Consider the following 24,649-nt stretch of genomic DNA (forward strand, 5'->3'; position numbering starts at 1 on the left):
ATCTGAAATTATAGGGTTTTTTTGCAATAAGAAAAGTTTGCTGAATTTTAATCTGTTAATTCAAATCGAAGATACTTCCTGTCCTGTTATATTTCAATCACTTAATTCCAACTGGTGAATAACAACCTTTTAATACAAAATGAAAGATGTAAAATTAACTTGAGTGGATGGCAGCTGCATACCTACTGATTTTGTATAAACTTGCCCTGGGCTAGCTAATAGCAGGACTTGCTTCTGCCATTTTCCTGTTGGCAAACCAGAGGCCAGCTTAATTATTGAGGAACCTCCTGAGTGCAGGCAAGGGCACCTAACCAATGACATATATCCAACGAGATACTTCCTTTCAGAATTTCTGATCATTGCCACTCTACTGTTCACTGAAACATCGGAATACTGTTACTTTCACACCGCTGGAGTCCAAATTTCCTACCTTTTTTAAGGTAGCTATGGGATGACATTGATGGCAGTGGATTGTTCTTTTCAATTGAGAAATGGTATGCCATGTGAGCAGAACACCAATTTGTATCCATTTCAGTAACAAATTCTCAAAGGCTTTTTGCAAGGTTTGTAGCTCAGGTTGAGGTTTAGGGTGTAGGTTTGCTCGCTGAGCTGTAGGCTTGATATCCAGATGTTTCATTACCTGGCAAGGTAACATCATCAGTGGCGACCTCCAAGTGAAGCGAAGCTGTTGTCTCCTGCTTTCTATTTATATGTTTGTCCTGGATGGGGTTCCTGGGATTTGTGGTGGTGTCGTTTCCTGTTCGTTTTCGGAGGGGTTGATAGATGGTATGTAGATCTGTGTGCTTGTTTATGACATTGTGGTTGGAGTGCCAGGCCTCTAGGAATTGTCTGGCATGTCTTTGCTTAGCCTGTCCCAGGATAGATGTGTCGTCCCAGTCGAAATGATGTTTTTTTCCCTCCGTGTGTAGGGCTACGAGGGAGAGAGGGTCGTGTCTTTTTGTGGCTAGCTGGTGTTCGTGTATCCTGGTGGCTAACTTTCTTCTTGTTTGTCCTACGTAGTATTTGTGACAGTCCTTGTATGGAATTTTGTAGACGACGTTGGTTTTGTCCATGGGTTGTACTGGGTCTTTTAAGTTTGCTAGTTTTTGTTTGAGAGTGTTGGTGGGTTTGTGTGCTACTAGAATTCCGAGGGGTCTTAGTAGTCTGGCTGTCATTTCTGAAACTTCTTTGATGTATGGTAAGGTGGTTAGGGTTTCTGGCTGTGTTTGGTCTACTTGTCGTGGTTTGTTCTTGAGGAATCTGCGGACTGTATTTTTTGAGTATCCGTTCTTCTTGAATACGTTGTATAGGTGGTTCTCCTCTGTTTTCCAAAGTTCGTCTGTGCTGCAGCATGTGGTGGCTCGTTGGAATAATGTTCTGATACAGCTTTGTTTGTGTGTGTTGGGATGGTTGCTGGTGTAGTTACGTATTTGGTCAGCGTTTGTCGGTTTTTTGTATTCTGACAACGGAGAACTACAAGCCTGCGTATACCCATGGAAAAAAGCAACGTCATCTACAAAATTCCATGCAAGGACTGTCACAAACAGGAAGAAAGTTAGCCACCAGGATACACGAACACCAGCTAGCCACAAAAAGACACAACCCTCTCTCCCTCATAGCCCTACACACGGATGAACAAAAACACCATTTCGACTGGGACAACACATCTATCCTGGGACAGGCTAAGCAAAGACATGCCAGACAATTCCTAGAGGCCTGGCACTCCAACCACAACGCCATAAACAAACACATAGATTTAGATATCATCTATCAACCCCTCAGAAAACGAACAGGAAATGACATCACCACAATCCCAGGAACCCCATCCAGGACAAACATAAATAGAAAGCAGGAGACAACAGCTTCGTTTCACTTGGAGGTCGCCACTGATGATGTTACCTAGCCAGGTAATGAAACATCTGGATAACAAACCTACAGCTCAGCGAGCAAACCTACACCCTAAATCTCAAAGGCTTCTAGTTTGAATTTGCTCTCCTAATATAAAGTGTCGACCTACAAAACTGCATTGGTGTTTTGCACCAGAATTCAGCAATTTTTCTTTTAAGAGCAGAATTAGTAGGCAAAAAGTACAAATGAGAGTTGAAACATCAACAGCACATTTTTATAACAATAAGTACTGTTCAATTTGATCATTACATTAGTGCTAGGATGAAGCCAATAGGCAATATTGGTGTCCATGTTTATCCATTCCAGAGGGGTCGAGCTGTACTTGTGTTCAGTCTCTTCACTCTTCAACATCATCATCTTCAGCTGAAAAAAACATAAGAAGCTCATATTACACTGAAATTGTGACACAGAAATAAGCCAGTTAATCCTTGCCCAAATTTATGCTTCACCCGAAACTTGTCCCACCATGCCTCATCTCACCCAGTCAGCTTATCCTTTTTAATCTTCACATTTTTCCATTTTTCTCTACTTCCCCTTAAATTAATTCTTCACATCCTGAACTACATCCTGTGATTGCAAGTACCACAATCTAAGTTCTCTCTGGGAAAAGACAATTCTTCTGAATTCCCTAATGGATTCATAAAAATATGCATTTTTATAATCTTCTCAGATCTCCCTTCACAATATCAACAAGTCTTTGAATTCAGTATACAGTATAACTTTTACAAGTTCTTTAGAATTTGTATTTTCCTCTCCAGCTTTTTTATGAAGAGGCAACCTACCTTAAATCACCTGCCATTGGCCCCAGGGAAAGCTGCAAGAGCATTATGGATGATTCACTCTCCCACCCTCCCATCTTTCTGTGGGGAGTTAGCCATCCCCATCACATTATAGTGTTTGCTGTGGCTCAGGACATAACACACTCACCTCTGCATTCGAGAGACTTGAACACAAAACCTACACTGACATTACAGCGCAGAACTGAGGGAGGCAAAGAACTTCAAAATGAGATGTGAAACAAAGACCCTTTCTTCCCCTTCAGGAGAGGCACTTTACCAAAGGACAGCAGGCGAGCTCTTTTCAGAGCACTGGTCAATATTTATCCCTCACCCAATATAGCTAAAACAAATTATTTGGCCATTATAATATTGCTATTTGTGGGAGCTTTCTATGTACAAATTGGGTGCTGCTTGTCCTACATTAACACAGTGACTTCACTTCAAAGTGCTCTGGGACTCCCTGGGATTGTGATCAGTGTTACTTTAACTTAAGTCTTTATTTCATTCATACTGGGATGGTAAGACTGAGTTACAAACACACAGAGGGGACCAAGTAAATAAACCTGTGATTTAGAAATTTCAATTCAGAATGTTACTCTCCATTTCACCTGTACACTTTGTTCAGCTTATCCTGTGCAGAAGGTAGCTTACAAAAAAATAATCTCTACACTTCAGAGCTTGTATTCATTCTGCCTTTACTAAACTGATGGTAAGGGAAAACGAACTAACTGAGCTAAAACATTACATTCAGCGTGGTGGCTCAATGGTTAGCACTCACAGCACCAAGGACCTGGGTTCGATTCCAGCCTCGGGCGACTGTCTGTGCGGAGTTTACACATTCTCCCCGTGTCTGTTTGGGTTTCCTCCGGGTGCTGCAGTTTCCTCCCACAGTCCAAAGATGTGCAGGTGGGGTGTGGAGATTACATGCATTAGTCAGGGATAAATGTACACTAATTGGGAATGGGGTTAGCTGGGAGACTCCTCGGAGGGTCGGTGTGGACCTGTTGGGCCGAAGGTCCTGTTTTCACACTGTAGGGATTCTAATTCTAGATTCCCTTCTGATAATCATTTTATTTAAACTCAATAAATTAAAGGTAGCAGTGCAGCCTTGTTTGCTCCTAGAATGCAGTTTATGTTTTTCAAGCAGGTACCCTTCAGTAAATTGTTTGAGCTTTTCATACCTGAATGCATGAGCCAATGTTTCACTGAGTTTTACATTCTTTTTATAATTAATGAAAGCCCAGGGATAACCTAAGACCTCTCAACTGACTATTAATGGAGAGGGGGTGGGGGTGGGGCCAGTATTTGTACCCCAAGGTGGTAGAGCACTGAAAGGCAGTGTTTGAACACTGAAATATGAGCAATTTCAGCTGACACTAATTTACTCCAGCCTTTCAAGTCTCAGATTACCCCACAAACCTGAATCAACGTCTGTCCAAAGTGTTTCCAAGTTTCCCTGTTGCTCATTGCTTCAAAAATGAATGTCATCCCCTTCCCGATAATGGCAGAATCAAAGAACCGATACAATCAGCAAACATTGTTTGAAAGCAGTTCTAGTCTTTGCGATCTGAAATATGCCTGTTGCCTTGGAATGGGAATAGACCAATTTTAGACCAGGACAGAAGCTGAAGGTGCTTGGTCTCGTAGGAATCTCCGTTTTCTCTGTTATAAGAGGGAGCGTTGAGGCACATTGATGCTGTTTGAGCAGAAAGGAGGATTTGAAGCCACATTTGGTGCTCAAATCGAGTGGATACCCCTGAAGGACAATGAGTTGGAAAAATTATTTTCAAAAAGCACTTTATGAACACTAACGCTATTTGAGCATCAAGTCTTAACTGTTGACTTCATCTCAGTATGTATTAGCTAGAATCTTGAAATCCTTGCTGATCTCCTAGGTTTAAAATGTAACTGGCATTTAAATAGTAATGAATGAATACTGGGAGATCAAGAAATGGGAAATACAAGCTCCTTGCAATAAACCCCATCTGCTAAATGGCAGGGCCCTTGCTAAACAAGATAAAGGCAACCCAAGGCAACAGCTGGACCTCAGCACAAATGCATGGTGCACCTTTGGAGTTCCCCTTCTATGGACTGACTGACAGACTACTCACTTTAAACTGAGCAGATGTGGTGGTAATCACTAGTCTTCAGGAATTTACATTCATAAACCAAAATACATTAGAAGATCTTAGTAAGGTTAGTATAAGTATGCTTTTGTGAAGATAAAAATAATCAAATCTGAGATAGAGGGGAGAATGAAGAAAAAAGTATCAGGGAGACCTATAACTGCCTTGACTAGTACTTGGCAGCATTGGTGAGAAGTAGATAAAAGGCATTCTAACTCGAGTTAAATAGAGAACTTCTGGCTGCATGATGCAACTGAGTGGGAATGGCAGGATAATAGAAAATTAATTACAGAGAACATAAAGATTAACATTCAAATGTACAGTTCAAATACTAATTTACATTCTTAAATAATTATATCTGGAAAAAAATGTCACCAGGTTTGACTGCCTACTTATTAATGGAGCTTATTATACTTATTCAGGTGTCTGTCTTGTATCTGAACTTCCCTCTGAATTGAGAAGCTCCACAGACTAGAGCTCTTAATCTCAACTGACACGTTTGCGTAGCACTGAGGTAATGCCATAGTGCCTGAGATGCCTTTTTTTTGGAAGCTTGCTAAACTGAGACCCTGACTATCTTGGGCACACATGAAAGATCCAACAATACTTTACAGAGACGAGGACTGTTTGCCAATATTTATTCCCCTAAAGCATATAACCAGAACAGGGTACCCTGACCATTGCTGTTTGTGTAATCCTACTGTGCACAAATTGGCTGCATTTCCTATGTAACAGCGATTACCTTCACAAGAACTTTATTGTTTGGAAAGCACTTTGGGATGTCCTGAAGTTACAAAAGGTACAATTTTTTTTTGCATTCTACCCACTACATAACTAAGTGAACTTCATTACACTGATAATGCCATTACTTGTAATTCCAGGAATTTAGCCATAAAACTGATGTTCTTGCTGACATCCATCTGTGCTGGAGTCTGAAGTTCTAGCTCTCTCTCCTTTTGCTCCTCACCTTGGGGGAAAAAAATGAAAACAAAAGACATAATTATTTTTAAAAAGGCACCACTGTAAAATGTAATAGGTTGCAGAAATGCCAGAGGTTTCAGCAGAACTATCCCTTTGCATTTCAAAGCACATGTTTCCAACTGTTAGATATCAACATATTCTACTTTTATCACTTTTGTTGACTAATTTTTAGAAATTAACACATTTTAGTGGCTTTAGTGGCTACAAGGCAATCAATTTTTCAAATATCACCACACAAAGTGGTGATTTTGCATTTTGACTCGTTTTTCAAACTTCTGAAGACTGTTCTTACCTTATTGGAAAGCCAATGACTGCAGATGCTGGAAACCAGATTCTGGATTAGTGGTGCTGGAAGAGCACAGCAGTTCAGGCAGCATCCAAGTAGCTTCGAAATCAATGTTTCGGGCAAAAGCCCTTCGCTGCCTGAACTGCTGTGCTCTTCCAGCACCACTAATCCAGAATCTGGCATTCCAATAAGCCATCCTAAATTTCAACAGACTAGCAATTGTAGAAAACTACATTTTGGATATTGGTCTATACATAGGATCCAAGTGCCTTTTAGTGAACTCAGCTCTGATTAGTTTGAAAAGGTAGTACTGAGAGAGGGAGAAAGCAGAAACAAAATAGTGGTTTGCCATGAATACATTTCCTTCTGCTGTATTGATCTGTCCATACCTTCTGGAAAATGGTGAGGGCATCTGGAGGATTTAAGAGGATTGTGCCTCCCAGGCATCACTGTGGCAAGCCAATTGTTTTTAGAAGTCAAAATTCCTCGTGCTTCCAAGTGCCTAATTTCCAAATGAACTTATGGAAACACCAAATCCTACCCATTTCAACCACAGTTTGTATGTCATTATATAGAAAGATGGTAAATAGGGACAGTAGTTGACCCTTCAAGCCTGCTCCACCATTCAACATGATCATGGCTAAGCAAGTTATATCACACTGGCAATATTGCAACAAGTCGTACGGGAGAGTGGTCAAACTGAACCACATAAGGAGACACTTAGGCAGACAATAGCTTGGCCAAACATCTGTTTAAAGGAAGCTGGCAATGTAGTGATTAATGCTACAGTGATTAAAATTGGGAATGTTTACTGAGCCAGAATTAAAAACAAACAGCAGCAGCAGTCTCAGACGACTGTGGGCTGGAGGAGACTGCAGAGACAGGGAAGGTTCCACCCCAGAGGCATGAGGAAGCAAGGATGGGAATTTTAAACCCCTACCCCACTGACAATTTGTCCTCCTTTGCATATCCTCAATTTCAGGTCTGTTTTTAGTGGTCACCAAAGAGCCTTACTTTTTCCATAACGGTGCTCCTCCACATTCCATGCCATGTTCTGGTGATAAACTTGGGAGCTTTTATCCCCAACAATCTCCAACTGGTGATATCCCCAATCAGGCAAAGCAGTACCACTAAGCTATGAGGGAAAAAAAAATGCAACAACAATCATTGGACTGAGAAATTCAAATATAGTGAACAGTTTAAAATAACACTAATCATACAAATATCAATAATGATTTATGAGGAGCTGAAAGGTAAATAAAGGCAGTGCCTTCCCAAATTAACTCAAGAAGACATGGACTTTTAACAGATATTAGAGATGTCGGCTTGCTTCATCCCTTTAAGGGAGAATTTCATCATTATTTAAAACCTAAAAAGGTAAACCTTTAAGCACAGGGTTTCCTATTGCAATATGTGGATCTTCAGTCAAAACCTAATGTTGCTATAGTGAGCTTATACAGGCATTATAAGCTTGTAAAGGCATGTAAACCATTTGGAGAAAGATCAACTTTCTTGTTTTCTTCATGGTAATCCATCTGGCTCCCCAGTGCTGCAGTCAAGGTAATGAATCTGGAGTGGAGAGAATGAAGGAAAGGCTAACTGAACCACTTCCCACCACGCTGCTCAAAGGCAGTATAGTTTCTTACAGCATCAATCAGCTATCCTATGCAATTCCATAGTGACTCGATTGCTCCACCGGGTCAGATGAGCTGAAGGGTCTTTCTGCATTATTTTGATTCGAAGACAATGATTTCCATGGAACCAGCATTAAAAGTAAGGGTATCTGAACAATGAGCATTATTATAAGGGAGTGAAACCTAGCGCTCTTCAAGCCAGTAATGTACTAAATAATTCTACTTGGAACATCTCAACAATTTCAATGCCTAAATTTAATTGAAAAGTGTAACATCCAGGAATTAGGAATTTGGAATTTAAGGTTTACATAACCCTAAATACCTTAAGGGATGTCATTCCTCCCAGACTGAATCAGCAAGAAAGAATTCTTTGTGTGCTTCAATTCCACAATTATTGAGCAATACGCCCCTATCTCAGGAGCTGCCAGAGTATAAGAAAGATGACTGAAAACACTAGGGAGCAATCTAATCCGGCAACCAGTGAACATAAAGTGCAGTGGAGAATTAGTATCATTTGCTTGAACCCTGTGACACTGACCTGAAATAACTTCATTCTTTAATGTTTATGGACCAATAAACACAGATATGCAGCTCACTGTAAAGAGCATTAATATTTACATTCCAAGTCTGATCAGTTCTTCTGAAATTCTGAACTTCTTTCACCATTTTTTTTTAATCAAGGAACACAAAATATTTCATCTCTGCCTAACAGAAACCTAGCCACATATAGTTAACCCCCGATAACTACCATTTGTTTACCAACAAAAATTCGAATTAATCAATGCAAATAACAGAAAATTGAGATTTTGCTACTAAATGCTTACATTATAGTTAATTTGAAACAAAGGCCGTTGAATTAGTAGCAGTGTCTATACCAATTGAAAATCCCCATATACTCAGCTGTAGGAAGCCTTTAAATATGTTTAGGAGACACCATTAGGATCACTGAATGCAGCAGACACAGATGGTTGAAAAACTGGACACATTTTCCAAAGTTAAAAGGAATCCGTAGAGATACAAATTCCGACTGTCAAGTGATAACTACAATTGCAGTACTGTATTTAGTGTAGAGATTATTGTATATATTCACGTTAATGTCAAAGGAAAGGACAGAAATTTAGTCCGAACATTAACTGTTTGCACAAGCACAGTACATGGTCAGAAAATACATCCAGTGCAAGACGACAAAGGAAGTATACATTTACAAACAGATTTTTCAAGCTCATCAAACAAATGACTAAAGGATCCAGATTTTTTTTATACATCTGTATAAGGGCTATGATTGTTCAGAACCTTCTAGACACTCAATTCCTGGGAACATAACACATGAGTTGCAACCAGCAAGGCTGGAACTCTGGATTAAACTCCATCAGTGTGCAGACCTCAGGAATACATTTTAATCTGCTAAGAGTACATGTACTTTAAAAACTACAAGGGACATAGAACATTAAGAGACCAATGTCTCCCACCTTTAATACTGCAGATGTATTCACATGCAAAAACTTCACTTCTGATAAGATGGTTTTCCACACTTCATTCTCAGTGTCACGATTAACAATTTCCTAAAGCAAAAGAAAGAAATTAAACGCAATAGGAAACACAGATCAGTAAACTCTATCCTTGAGGTTATCAGGGTGGTGGTGATAGTGATGCAAGTAAAGAAGAGGAGCTCTATGGCCAATAGCATTTAATCTCTACTTCTATACGCTTCACCATGCAGAGAACGCTGGCATCTCAGCAAGTCTAAATAAATTATGCAACTGAAATTAATGATACCGGATCACAGTAGCCAGCTTTAAATACAACACCATGTATTAGCCCTTGGGGAAATGAGAACCTAATTGCATGACCTGGAGGAAGGGCGAATTTTGATGTCATGTCAGATGTATAACTTGCATTAGAAAACTAAGAATTAAAGTGGCAGTCTGTGCAACAAATAACACCAGGATTTTCAGATTCAATACCATGAAATCCTGAAGCTCACTAATTTTCTGTGTATCCTTTTTTCTGTTTTGTTAAATACACATTTACAGCACACAAGCAGGCCAATCAGCCCAACAAATCTATGTTTACATTTAACGAGCCTCCTGTTAGCCCATAACCACATCCTCTTCCTCCTCCTCTTTTCTCTCACGTATTTATTAAGTTTCCCCTTAAATACATCAATCCTATCTGTGTCAATCATTCCCTGTAGTAACAAGTTCCACATCCTAACCATTCTCTGCTTGAAGAAATTTCTCCTGATTTTCCAATTGGAATTATTAATGAATATTTTGTAGTTAGGGTCTTCTCTACAAGTGAGATGATTTTCTCTCCACTGACCCTATTAACTACTTTCATGACATGAAAGAATTTGATCAAGCCCCTAATGAGACTAAGCTTTTATGGCTGCCTCAGTCCTAAGTTCTGAAATTCATTTTCTAAAGCCTGCCACCTTTTCTCTTTTAAAGTTGCCACAAAACCAGAAGACCATAGGACTCCTTGCTCATTAGAGAGGGGTGACTGGTGGTGGTTTAACCTGAGGGTTATCAAGCCTCAGGTGAGGGAAGAGTTAAGAATGGTAACCTCAGTGGATACGGGAATTGAACCCATAGCTGTTGGCATCACTCTCCATTGCAAACCAGCCATCCAGCTAACTGATCTGACTGACCCCTTCTCTCTTACAGCATTGCTTAAAACCTGCCCTTTTCATCAATCATTGATTACCTGATACAATGCCTTGTGTGGCACTGCATTGTTTTTTTTTCTTGATAATCCTTCAGGACATTTTACTGAGTTAAATGCACTGCATGAATGCAGGTTACTGCTGTTATTTTGTGGTACTGTACACTAACATTTGGGCAGTAGCCCTGAGGCCACTTTCTTCAATATCTGCAGGGGCTGTCCCTCACAAAGATTTGAAAAATGCCGATTGAATATTTGAGGTAGGCTTGACAAAATCCACTCAGCACTTACCACTTTCCACAGGTTCTGTGACGGCATCGAGATATTGTAATCGATGTAACAGGATACCTCCTGCCAGTGAGGGCTCATTGGAGCTGCAACATCATGCCTAAAGTCAACACAATGAACTTCGTAACAGTCCAAAATAAATACTTATTTTATTTTCATTTTAATGTAATGTGAATTGATGGGGTTTAAAAGCTCAGCTGTTACATGTCATGGCACACTGTAGTAGATTCTAAAATGATATTTATGAGATTCATTTTCAGCACCTTATTGTATGATTCAATTACACCATTTCAGCTCAGTTACAATAGATAAGTTTGAAGTGTTAGGTGTCTGGATTTAGGAATGAACACAGCCAGGCAAATGCAGTGCTGAAAATGTGCATGTCCAAATGAATAATTAAAACAGGCAGCTGGGAACTCTTTTTTACATATCACTTAAAGAAGGTCATTTTAGCAATGCAATTCCTCAATAAGAAGGGGGGGGGGGGGGGGGGGGGTTAAGCCTTAAGTACCCAAGGCCTAGCTTATATGCATAAATTCTGCAGCAACCATCTAACTCAAACAAAGGGGTCACACATCAAATTAGAAGGGGAACAAACAAAATAAAGATGATCAGGGACGGAAGAGAAAAACTGGCAGAGTGAGGAGGCGAAGAGCAGGGCAGTGGGACTAACTGGAAAGCCCCTCCAAAGAGTTAGAACTGCCCTGATGAGGCAAAGGGCCTCCACTAGCGACACAATTACCTCCACCAACCCCGACATATGTTGCACTGGTTAATCGACAGAGCAGAGACCCAACACCAGTTCCAGTTGTCTGACAAAGTAGTCCGTGTGTCACCAAAAGGAAGAAATAGGGAGTTTTTGTTTTGAACAAAATGGGTCTTTGAGTTTTTGTTGCCAGAAATAAATGGCTGTAGTTTAAAACTCCATTCAGCTACAGGTCAGAGAAGTGAAGACATTTAATTACAGCTTAACCTTTGCATACCATCACCTCTTTGACACACAGCAAGTTCATCATCCATAATATAGAGAGGTGAAAGATGTTTTTGGGTTTGTGCATTTCTAACTGTTTCTGCATTTACTTCAAATTTCCACTTCCAACTGGACTAGCAAAATATTCTGAATTAAGGCTCAAATTAAACGTAAGGTTTTCTGTTTAGAGTTCATACTTGGGTACAGACAAACTCCATCATTCCACTGTCAAACCTGATCAACACAATGCACAAATGCAAGATAATGGAAAGTGCAACATAACGCTAAGGTAACAGCAAGCGTCTTAAACATACGTGTTGAGGTAACGTGCTGTCATCCCATGGACAAGCTGCACAATATCACCATGGCGAACTGGGCGAGGGGGGTTGCTAACCACAAGCTCCTGTCTGAAATAAGAAAACAGTCACATTATAGAGTTCACACATTTTAGATTAAAATAATTGGAGATTCAGGGTTTAACTCCAGCTCCATCCATCTTCATTATTCAATTAGTGTGGGCCACTGTACCGGGTCCCTGCCTGGGGACAATCCTGTAACCTGAGAAAAGTCAAACTGCCCTTCTGTTGCACACAATCGCAACCCCTACCCCACTTTCTTTTAGTTCTCTGGATTATAACCAATGTTTATGGCTGTAAATATGCAGCAACATCCACCTTCGAACCACAAGCTGAAGTCACCATTTTAAATATGCGTGTAAATTTCCTTAAATGTTGTCCCTTCCCCAATTCAAGTTAACAAACAACCTGTTAGCACATACTTGCCGGGGTCCTTCACGATCCACCAATTGTTCACATCTTTAAAAGGATAGCAGGTTACTTGCTGCTGGTGGGAACTACCTCTGCCACTCTCATACCTGCAAAACAAAAACAATTCCAGTGGAAGAACAGCATTCCTAACAGTGCAGCATTCCCTTCGTAAAGAAATGCTTAAAGTCTGCGCTGTCCACTTTTTTTTGGCCATTCGAGGGTTTAACATTACATTCTTTGGAAAGGTGGTATGGAAGGCTGCATTAACTGATGAACAGGGTAAACATGATGGAACTGATCAGGTATTGTTGCTCTTCATTTCACTTGCACCCAGAATGTTGATGTCTGGGGCCTTAACCACATCAAATCCTGTTCACCCATTACCTCTGCGGCCAGTGATGTAACGGGCTCCTCCCCAGCAATATCCAAGTTTGAAAATTCTCATTCTTCAATTCAAATCTCTTATGGCCTTGCCTCGTTAATGCTGTAGCCCTGTAACCCTCCAAAATCTCTGCACACCTCCAACCTTCCCTAGTTGTAAACGTGGTGGCCATGGTAAGAGTTGTGCAGACCACAAGTCTTCAATGGAGCCTGGCGAGGGGAATTGGGTCCAGAGCGGGGAATCGGGTCTGGAGCGGGGGCGGGAATTGGATTCGAAGTGGAGCCCAGCGAGGGGGAATCGGGTTCGGAGAGAGGGGAAATCGGGTTCGGTGAGGGGAATCGGGTCCAGCGCGGAGGCTGTCGAGGGGAATCAGATCTGGAGCAGTCCTGGAGTGTAGACAAGTGATGGGGAGCAGTCCTGGAGAAAACTTACCTTGGAGCAGCTAAGAACTGGTGTGGAGCAGACTGGAGGCTTGGAGCGGGGACGGTTGTTGGACTGGGATCTGATGTGAGCTGCCAGACCATGTGTGGAAAACCCTACACTCAATTACTGCAATGTAATGTTTAGTTGCAATTTGTTATATGACTGCCATGACTACCCTTTCTGTAAAGTAATTCAAGCACTGCGTTTTATTCCACCTTTTGCATCTAAGATTTGTATCAAGGTCCTTGTACCTAAGATGGTGCCATAACAGGTGACATTGTGAAACCTTTCCCTGTTCTCCTCTACACCCGTCCTCGAGTAAACCTAACCATAAAAGATACTCTAAATTCTATTCCAAGCCCTGGAAATTCTGCACTAAACCTCTCTATCCTTTTTTTTAGATTAGATTAGATTACTTACAGCGTGGAAACAGGCCCTTCAGCCCAACAAGTCCACACCGACCCTCCGAAGCGCAAATCACCCAGACCCATTCCCCTACATTTACCCCTTCACCTAACGCTACGGGCAATTTAGTGTGGCCAATTCACCTAACCTGCACGTCTTTGGACTGTGGGAGGAAACCAGAGCGCCCAGAAAAAACCCACACAGACACTGGGAGGATGTGCAAACTCCACACAGACAGCTGCCCAAGGCAGGAACTGAACCCGGGTCTCTGGCGCTGTGAGGCAGCAGTGCTAACCACTGTGCCACCCACTTGTTTTGTCAATTCTCTTATATGCTCAATTTTGATAACACTCTTGCAAACCACCTTGGAATATTTTGTTATATCAAGTCTTCTTCAGAAATAAAATTGTTGTTGTTATCCATGTAATGCACAACACCCCTGACAAAGTTCATAGCATGTCAATGGCAGGTTCAAGCACTATGCTATCACAGTAATTGGACACACAAACCATCGGGTACAACAATCACTAACTCGTTCTAGAGACTAGAAGACCAACTCGCCAGCCAACCGATGTGCACAGTGCACCCAGAACCCATACATATCGTGACTTTTAAAACATTTGTTCATGGGTATGGGGTGAAAGTAGCTGGCCAGTATTGATTCCTTCTCTCGAACTGCACCGGTGAAGGTGGTGGTGAACTACCTTCTTGAACTGCTGCAGCCCTTGGTAATTAAGAGCAGCCGTAGTACTGATTGGGAGCAAATACACAGGAATGGCCAATATAATTTGAAGTCAGGATGATGTGTGGCTTGGGGTGAAACTTACAGATGGTTAGTATGTCACATGAATCTCTACCTGATGGGGTACATGTTCTTGTGGGAATGTAGCCAACAGGGAACAGGTTTGCTCCAAACATTCCGCAATGTAATCTGGGAACCATAGGCTATTTCAAGAGGTTGACCTTGGGTGATCCTTGCGAGTCCACCCTGTAAAGGAAATCAAGTGTAATTTTCTCATCTGCTTGGGAAATCGTGTTTGAATCAAACAAACTTGAATAATATTTATGCTCATGACGGCAAGGAATATCGCCCAATTGGAACAATTGTTTCTGTATTCCTTCCTTGCCACAATCTGGCCACATTCTCTCTTGGCATCCTCCTTTCCTGAAGCTGCTTATAGTTCTATATCTGTGCTCGGGTGTGGCCATTCTGCCCAGTGGCTGCACTGGCTGAGAAATGAGCTATTCAGCCTAATCCACTCTCCAGCTCTTAGCTCACAGTATGTTACAGCATTTCATGTAAATGTGTTAAAGGTCGCTGCATTGACCTTTCAGGCAACAACCTCCAGATCCCACGATCCTCGGGGTGAAAAAGCTCTCTCAACTGCTTTTTCACAATTATTTGAAGTAAGACTCCATTTGACTGTTGAGACCTGCTGCCTTTTTTTTTGTTGGGGGTGGGGGAAAGAGATAGTCTTTCCTCTGCACTTCATTCAGATCTCTCATAATTTTGGAAATCTCAATTAAATCTTCCCTCAGCCTCCTCTGACCAAAGGAAAAAACAAGCCCAGCCTCTCTGACCTTCCCTCACAACTAACATGCTCCATTCCTGCAAGATCCTCATGAATCTCCTCTGTCCTCCCTTCACTGTACTTACATTCTTGCTATAATGTGGTGACCAGAGTTGTACACAAAACTCTGCAACATAGCAAGCATTTTGTACAGTTCTCTTATCTCTTATGCCTTGGATAAGAAAAGAAAGCATAAAATACAATGCTGCAATTATAACCTGGAACTCTTTCAGAGTTGCAAAAGTCAAAAGAAATTCTAAGAAATATTTGAGTTTAACCTCCCTTTTAGCTTTGCAGCTGATTAATCTTTGGTGTTGCTCAGTGCTTAAACAGACCTGATAAGATGAGTGTGTGCCCTGAAGTCAAAATGAACTGGGAATGTAAAGATTACACATAAACTCTGGAAAAATTCTTCAAGCAATCTGATCAATGCTTTTTTCCCCGTGAATTTCAAACTCTACCAAGATCCAAAGATGTGCAGGTTAGGTGAATTGGCCATGCCAAATTGCCCATAGTGTGAGGTGTATTAGTCATAGGTATATATAAGGTACAGGAATGGATCTGGGTGGGTTGCTCTTTAGAGGGTCAATGTGGATTTGTTGGGCCAAATGGCCTGTTTCCACACTGAAGGCAATCTAACCTAATCAAAAAAAGTTTAGAAGGGGTAGTGGTTGTTGGAGGCAGTTCTTTCTAAAGTGCATGCATGGCCGCTCAGTAGTTATGAAGCCCTGCATTCACTTTTATCATCCTTCACTGTACACTTCCATTCTGGTTGAGATGTAACTGCTCAGACTATTCAGAAGTCCATGTAGGTGCAACAAAAATTAAAGGGAGCACTAAGGGGGGGGGGGAATAGGTGGCAATGCGGAGCAATCAAATCAGTCGTGATTTTATTGAAGAGAGGAGCAAGTTCAAGGAACAGAGTGGCTTACTTCTACTCCTAACTCATATGTTCATAAGCATAGAAGTTCGTTCAGCCCATTTAGTCTGCTCTGCCATTCGATGCTTGTGCATCTACTCATCTCACTTTCCACTGTTTGTACATACTAATGAACACTTTTATTCTCTTTCTGTTCCCTTGCTAAAAGTTCAAATGAAGTGTCAACTGATGCTCTGATTCTATGGCTCAGCATATGTTCTTACCTCCAGACTGGCTTGGAATGTACTTGTCATGATTTGATCATGTGGTCCAGAGCGGTATAACAAAGTTAGGTGGATGTAGAAGAATCCCAGATACAGGATTACTGGTAGGACTAAAAGCGCACAGATCCTCGCCAGTGCGTGGCAAAGCACCGTGACCTGCAAGTAGATTGAGGGGAAACCACAAAGCTTTAAATCTGATGACTATCCGTGCCCCAAAGGTTAAAGCAATTGTTGAAGTCAAATGACAAATAATACAATCAGCTAGCTAGCTTTCTTGAATCCAAAGACAGAGAACATGTAGTTCAATTTTTATGTTCAAAGCCTTGCTTTAATTGCTTACTCCTAATTCAGCCAATAAACAGACAACACATAGTAAAAAGATGTAACCAAGGACGTAGAACACTTTTGGCTGGTTAAAAATCCAACAGATGATTCATGAAAATGAACAACATTCCATGGCTGCTTTCATGGGAACAGTGGGTATTGGTTAGAATGCTCTAGAACCTGAAAACACATTTGAATCCTGTCATTCAATGCAGTCCCTGAGAGTGGGCTGTCACAGTGGTAATATGAGATTGCAGAAATGTTGAGTCCTTCAGCTCTTCATTACTACACTTTAGTTAAATGAGTCTGAAAACAATAAACTTATTTAAACATGTAAAGCTTTGTAAGAACTGTGAGGATTTCTTCTTCAGAAATCGAGAGACTCTTCAAACATACGATTGTACAAGACTACAGTTGTAATCAGTATCTTAAGTAGACTTTTATCATTTAGGGGTGAAGATTTCCAAGCAGTTACAACAGCCATCTAATATGGATGCAGTGACAATTCTGAGGTAGCAAGACATTTCTATTATAGGCTGAGAAATCCAGAGGCCTGATTGAAATAATCAGGAATCAGGAGTTTAAATTGAGTTAATAAAATAAAAATCTGGAATAAAAAGCTTTGCATCAGAAATTGAGTCCATGAAACAGATGGTTGTAAAAACCCATCAGTTTACTAATGTTGTTTGGGTAAATCTGATCTTCTCCAGGGCCAGTTTGACTCTAAACATACAGCAAAGTGGTTGACTCATAACTGCAGACTGAACAAGACACCCAGTTACCTAGGGATGGACAATAAAAGCTGGTCTTGACAATAAAGCTCACATCCTGTAGATGAGTTTAGAGAATTGCTGAATTTGTCATTTAGATTACTCATCTTTGGGGTGTATGTATGCACTGATTTTAAGTAACGACCCCTGTCAGCAGCCAAACATTACAACTGCTGTCCAGTCGCTCTGCAAGCAAGATCTGCTGTTAGGGTAAATTAGTGGCAAATCTGTCATAGGGTCATAGAACAACCATTACTTATATTACTTGTTATGGTGTTTCCAACTACGGGAGGAACCAATTTGCAACCAGGTGCCCATTTGCAGAGAAACAAACATCTTGTCACAGACCAGTACCCAAACAGTACTAACCTGCTCACACAGCTGTTTGTGGTACCTTACTGTGTGCAAACGGGTTGCCAAGTTCTCCATATTTGAGTAGTGACTATGCAGAAGAGATGCATTTTATTGACTGTTAAGCACTTTGGGGTTTCCTGAAATTATGGAAGGAGTTGTAACATTTATTTCCTTTCAACCTTTTAATCCCCATCAGGAATGTGCCTATTGACAGTAATCAGACTCTGTGGCCTCAGTGGAACATTACCTTTTTAGAGTCATAGAAATGTACAGCATGTAAAACGGACCCTTCAGTCCACTTATCCATGCCGAACCAGATATCCCAACTCAATCTAGTCCCACCTGCCAGCACCCGGCTCATATCCCTCGAAACCCTTCCTATTCATATACCCATCCAGATGCCCTTTAAGTGATATAATTGTACCAGCCTCCACCACTTCCTTTGGCAGCTCATTCCATACACGTACCACCGTCTACATGAAAAATCCTCCCCCTCTCACCCTAAACCTATGCTCTCTAGTTCTGGACTCCCCCACCCAGAGAAGAGACTTTGTCTATTTATCCTATCTATGCCCCTCATGATTTTATAAACCTCTATAAGGTCACCCCTCAGCCTCCGACACTCCAGGGAAAACAGCCCAGCCTATTCAACCTCTCTCATTAGCTCAAATCCTCCAACCCTGGCAACATCCTTGTAAATCTTTTCTGAACCCTTTCAAGTTTCACAGTATCTTTCTGATAGGAAGGAGACTAGAATTGCACGCAATATTCCAACAGTGGGCTATCCAATGTCCTGTACAGCCGCAACATGATCTCCCAACTCCTGTACTCAATACTCTGACCAATAAAGGAAAGCATACCAAACACCACCTTCACTATCCTATCTACCTGCGACACCACTTTCAAGGAGCTATGAACCTGCATTCCAAGGTCACTGTTCAGCAACATTCCCTTGGACCTTACCATTAAGTGTATAAGTCCTGCTAAGATTTACTTTCCCAAAATGCAGCACCTCGCATTTATCTGAATTAAACTCCATCTGCCACTTCTCGACCTATTGGCCCATCTGATCAAGATCCCATTATAATCTGAGGTAACCCTCTTCACTGTCCACTACACCTCCAATTTTGGTGTCATCTGCAAACTTACTAACTGTACCTCTTATGCTCACATCCAAATCATTTATATAAAATCATTTACAAAATACAAATATTATCTTTGAGTATCATATGGCACATTACTCTTGTCCTTACCCTCTGACTTACTGGAGCAGTGCCACAAGACATCTGCTAGTAAAGATGTGTGTTCCGGCCTCAAATTCATCAAACAATTCAAAACTAAAAAACTTTCTGCGTGAAGAGGTAAAGTCAACAACATTGATACTTACATTGGATAACGATGTATCGCCAATTATCTGCCAGGTATGTACTCCAGCAATAGCCAACAGAAGCAGATAAGTGAACAAGCCCATATATTTGACACTGTCAACACAAAGTCAAAGTCAACAATCGAAACCAGTGTTCAGAAAGTCAAAGTTTACTCTTAATCAAGCTAATAACAGACAATCTAATTGGTCACACTAAGTGATAAATGTGAATAAATCACTACACAGGATAGAAGATGTGGCAGTGCTCATGATCCAGGACAGGTGACCTCTTGTTAACCTTTCTGAAGAATTAGGACTGAGGCAGAAATAAAAGCAGCGGTAGATACAGAAAATGTCATCAAGCTCCTACAAAGAATCAGTAATTCAATTAGGCAGCTGATATGAAAATGAGCTGCTTAGGCAGGGGTATAAAACATCTGAACAGGACAGGTGGAAGGAGTTTTTACTCACGGGACATGGGCTTCACTGGCTGGGTTGAAATTTATTACTTATCCCTAATTGCCTTTGAAGGTGGTGGTGATGGTGAGTTGCCTTCTTGAACCACCCATAGTCCATGCACTGCAGGTAGATGTACAATATTGTTATGGAGGGAATTCCAGAAATTTGATGCAATGACACTGAAGAATGGTGATACTGCGTGCACTTAGAAACAGACCCTTCGGTCCAATTCGTCCATACCAACCAGATATCCCAACCCAATCTAATTCTACCAGCCAGCACCCGGCCCATATCCCTTCAAACCCTTCCTATTCATATACCCATCCAGATGCCTTTTAAAATGTTGCAAATGTACCAGTCTCCACAACTTCCTCTGACAGTTCATTCCATACACGTACCACCCTCTGCGTGAAATAGTTGCCCCTTAGGTCTCTTTTATATCTTTCCCCTCTCACCCTAAACCTATGCCTTCTAGTTCTGGACTCCCCCACCCCAGGGAAAAGACTTTGTCTATTTATCATCCTATCCATGTCCCTCATGATTTTATAAGCCTCTATAATGTCGCCCCTCAGCCTCCGACGCTCCAGGGAAAACAGCCCTAGCCTATTCAACCTCTCTCTAGAGCTCAAATCCTCCAACCCTGGCAACCTCTGCTCTCCCTTCCAGAGGAAGGATGTTGTGAAACTTGAAAGGGTTCAGAAAAGATTTACAAGGATGTTACCAGGATTGGAGGATTTGAGCTATAGGGAGAGGCTGACCAGACTGGGGCTGTTTCCCCTGGAGCATCAGAGGCTGAGGGGTGACTTTATAGAAGGTTGTAAAATTATGAGGGGTATGGATAGGCTGAATAGCTAAGATCTTTTCTTTAGGATACAGGAGTCCAAAACAAGAGGGCACAGGTTTGATGTGAGGAGGGAAAGACCTAAGGGGCAACTTTTTAACACAGAGGGTGATGTGTGCATGCAATGAGCTGACAGAAGTGTGGTGGAGGTTGGAACAATTACAACATTTAAAAGGCAGGAATATTAGAGAAATATGGGCCAAATGGGACGAGATTAATTTAGGGTATCTGGTCAGCATGGATGAGTTGGACCGAAGGGCCTGTTTCCATGCTGCACATCTTTATGACAATGTGCTTTCAGGTCACAATAGTTTGTTGTTTTGAGGGTGGTGTTCCCGTGTCTCTGCTGCCCTTCTTCTACATGGTAGCGCCTGTAGATTTGGGAGGTGCTGTCTCGGATCTTTGGTGAATATCTGCAACACATCTTGTAGATAGTGCACACTGCTGCTCCTGAAGCATTGGTGGTGGAGGGAGTGGATGCTTATGTACGTGGTACCAGACAAACTAGGATATTTCCATTGGAACACAGGAGATTTAAGAAGTGAGCTAATAGAGGTTTTTAAAGACAGTGAGAGGTTTTGACAGGTTAGACAGTAAAAACCTATTTCCTCTGGAGAATGGATCAATAATCCAAGGTTATAAATTTAAAGTCACTGGATAAAGATTTAGAGGTAAAACTAAGAAAAATTTGTTCAGAGTTATCAGGATCGGGAACAATATAGCAATGGACTTAATGGAAGCTGAATCCAGTGATAAGTTTAAAAGGGAGTTGGATAAATACTTGAGTGATGAGAAACTTAGAGAGTAAAAGACACAAAGTAGGAGTCTGAAAACAAGCACCACCAGCTCTTGCAAAAAGGCCAGAAATGAGAGGTCAAATACCTTCCTTCTGAGCTGCAAGTTTTAGTATTCAACGAAAAACACATGACTTTATAATAAGGATGAACAGAAAATGCTCATTAGTGGAAATCCTGGCTGAACCGTCTTTTCACTTGTTTATCTTGATGTACAGAGCCCAACTGGAGGACCCGTAATGTGATCAAGGCTAAGAACTACTGCTCACCAGACAGTGGTACTAATTTTACCACATTCCTGGTTCTCTTAGCTCAGCAATGCCACAGATTCACAAAGGGAGAGCCTAAATTCCTACCCCTACTTCCTCGCCTGATTCTCAACGTCATTAAAATATAAAGTTCTACAGATGACCCAAATACAAGTTGAAGCATTGAAATAATTTTACCTCTTCAGAGAGATTAGCTTCAACAATATTAATTCAACCTTCACCTTCTCTTGTTCAGCCTATCACAGTGCTGCCCCAGCTGATGAGCTGCAGTTCCTAGTTTGAAAACTGTGTTAAGAAACTCACCCAATCGCCAGTGCGCAAGCAGTTCCAGTTAGGAAAAGCCAAAACCACCACCTCAATGAGAATGAACTGAAATAAAACATAATTGATATGAATGAAGTATTAACTTTTCACTGTATCCCTTCCAATATTCACAACAGGAAGATGCTTGAATGCTTCAGCGTACCTGCCTTTCTGCATATTGTAGAATTTCAGATAAGATAAAACTGCCAACAGGACAAAGAAAATGAGAATGGATTCCAGGAGCATAAACCTTGATTGGGTTATTAAGGAGTTTTCTGTTTTAAAGAAAAGAACAAAGCGTAACCACAGCACCGAACGAATTAGAAATATTTTGTAAATGCTTAGAGCTGACATCAATGTTTATATAAGCAGATACAGAACACAAGACAGAGGAAGAGCAAACCATATGACTCCTCAAACTTGCACCACCACTCATACATACTCTTACAATATCATTTTTTAAAAACTAATCTAAATAGGTCAACAAATTTCTACAGAATCACTTCCAGTCTTGCCATGTGCCTCTGGAAGACTAGCTCCTTAGGGTAGATTAAAGAGTTGACACTATAGATAAAAATGGGGATTAAAAGATCAACATTTATAATTGCAATGGTCCAGATAGTGGTAAAGATTTTAAGGTAAAAGTGACATGAGTTAATGAAGGAAAATAGGAATCAGAATTAAGTCAGGAATGCTATCTTTATGTTCAATTAGAACTATATGTGATGTCACTAACCATTTTGCATGCAATTTAAATAGGACTGCCCAGACTACACTTGAGAGCTAAGGACATGATACACCTGTATCAGCCTCTAAATTACAAAGCAAACAAGTAGCTACGCTTGGTTTAAAAACAAAGCTGTGTCACAACTTAACTGCCAGAAAATTCTTTACAAATCATTTTTCTAATTGCTGCTTTGGGCTCAGGATTCCTTTGGGCAGCTTTTGCTACGTTTTCATTCCCAGGATCAACAAAGAGATTGGGCCTTGGGGCTGACTTCTATGGACTCTTACCCCTTGAGGTTCTGGTGGCCCAGAATAGATGGCCTGCTGTGGTGGCAGCCTCCAGTTGGTACTCCAGCAGCCTGGCATGGCAGTCTGGAAGCGATATTGTCTTTCCTAAACCCAGGAACTGTGAATTTAACTAAGATGGACTACATCTTAACTTTCTTTTCTATTCCTTGTTATTAAAATAGGTGTCGCAGTATGGTGACTTAAACACTTTTCATTGTACTTTCTTAAAATACAAGTGACAATAAATGACTATTCTATTTGCTCTTACCGAACATAATAAGGAGAGCAGCAAGAAGAGCTGAGAAGTGTGAATACTTGAGCTCTACTATGATCTGGTATGCCAGTGAGATGCAGAGTGCACCAGCCAGAGCTGGAAGAAACCTCAGGTTCCAAACTGGGACATTCCCCGTGTATTCTAAGAAAAAAGAAAGCATAAATATTCTTGTATTACAAGTGACAGAGAAGGAAGATTACCCATCAAACTAAGCTATACCCACTCTAAGTAACACTTATTTGTGGCCAACAGAACTGGAGAAACTACAGGAGACTACCCCTTCTAAAGGCTTTGGCAAAGATTCGGCAGGGATTAAACGGCCTCATTCTGACTCTGGATGTTTCAAACAAGAGTCAGAGAAGTGATCATCCAGAGGAGGGAGAATTTGTATAATACCAACTCAAAAATCGGAAAAGTACTGGGAAAGAACACGGCAGCTTTGATTAAGCAAGATGAACTTTAATCAAAGAGTAGGGAAAAGCAAACAACTTGCACTAAGATAGAACCATTAATGCACTAAGATGCATTCACTGAGTGATGTGAAGAGATTAGGATGAGGTAGCTCTAAATGAGTCGCTTAAAGGAGAAAAGTGGTAGAGAGGGAGAGGCTTAAAGCAGGAATGAATACTTCGGGACTTGAAAGCTGAAGCAATGCTGCCAGGGGCTGCAATGACTTTTGGAGATATACAACAGGCAGTAGGACAAGGAGAGGGTTGGATTAAGTGACTGGGAAGAATGGAATTTTTATTGGAAACTGAAGACAATGTATTTGGGTCTTGCCAATGTTTAATTGGAAGTAATTTCTGCTCATTTAACACTGGGTGTCAGAAAAGCTGCCAAAACAGCAGCACTGGAGGCATTAAATGAGGTGGGACAGTGTGAGGTAGGGGCTGCATATGGAAGTTGATGCATTCAGATGATAGTATTTAGGGAAGGAATATAAATATGAGCATGGATGCTTGTGGGAACAAAGGATCAAGATAGAGGAGGAAGAGAAACCAGTGCAGTGAATTGATGCCCTCAGGTAAAGAACAACACACTCAAATTCTTCGACAACACCTCCCAAATACACAACCACTACCATCTAGAAGAACAAGGGCAGCAAATGCATAGGTATGTGACAACCTGCAAGTTCACACAGCATCCTGACTTGAAACAATGGCACTGTTCCTTAAGTATGGCTGGGTCAAAATCCTGGAAGTGCCTTTCTAACCACTGTCTGGGTGCCCCTACCCTCCCAAAAGCTTGCCAACTTCTCAAGGACAATTAAGGATTTGCAATATGGCCACATCCCATGAACGAATAAAAAGATAGGAACAGAACCTAAATCTGATTTGTTACATTCAGTACCAAATCACAAATTGAATTTTGATCTCTACACATTAGCTCTGTCAGAGATGTTAATGTTATCATCAATTCACTAATCCACTCTTGCTGGTTCACACTGGAATTCTCCTGTTAACAGTGCATTCCAGCTATGAGGATAAATTAAAGACCCTGGGACTGCTCTCCATGGAGAAGAGAAGGCTGACAGGAGATATGATGGAAATATTC

General features: G+C 41.1%; 1 protein-coding gene across 2 annotated transcripts in view; it reads right to left on the minus strand.

Annotated features, from left to right (window-relative positions):
* The window catches only part of pomt1 (protein-O-mannosyltransferase 1), a 41,162-nt gene that overhangs the window by 3,648 nt on the left and 12,865 nt on the right, over window positions 1-24,649 (minus strand). For both annotated transcript variants that reach the window (XM_072565934.1, XM_072565935.1), the window contains 13 exons: window positions 23,090-23,236; window positions 21,971-22,082; window positions 21,808-21,873; window positions 19,163-19,256; window positions 16,328-16,483; window positions 14,471-14,601; window positions 12,415-12,510; window positions 11,951-12,043; window positions 10,670-10,766; window positions 9,184-9,276; window positions 7,095-7,215; window positions 5,683-5,780; window positions 2,158-2,271 (listed from right to left, as the gene is read on the minus strand). In XM_072565934.1, the coding sequence (XP_072422035.1) occupies window positions 2,158-2,271; window positions 5,683-5,780; window positions 7,095-7,215; window positions 9,184-9,276; window positions 10,670-10,766; window positions 11,951-12,043; window positions 12,415-12,510; window positions 14,471-14,601; window positions 16,328-16,483; window positions 19,163-19,256; window positions 21,808-21,873; window positions 21,971-22,082; window positions 23,090-23,236 (1,418 nt within the window). The remainder of the gene's footprint in view (window positions 1-2,157; window positions 2,272-5,682; window positions 5,781-7,094; window positions 7,216-9,183; window positions 9,277-10,669; window positions 10,767-11,950; window positions 12,044-12,414; window positions 12,511-14,470; window positions 14,602-16,327; window positions 16,484-19,162; window positions 19,257-21,807; window positions 21,874-21,970; window positions 22,083-23,089; window positions 23,237-24,649) is intronic.

Source organism: Chiloscyllium punctatum, chromosome 49, assembly GCF_047496795.1.
Source record: "Chiloscyllium punctatum isolate Juve2018m chromosome 49, sChiPun1.3, whole genome shotgun sequence".
Lineage (NCBI taxonomy): Eukaryota > Metazoa > Chordata > Chondrichthyes > Orectolobiformes > Hemiscylliidae > Chiloscyllium > Chiloscyllium punctatum.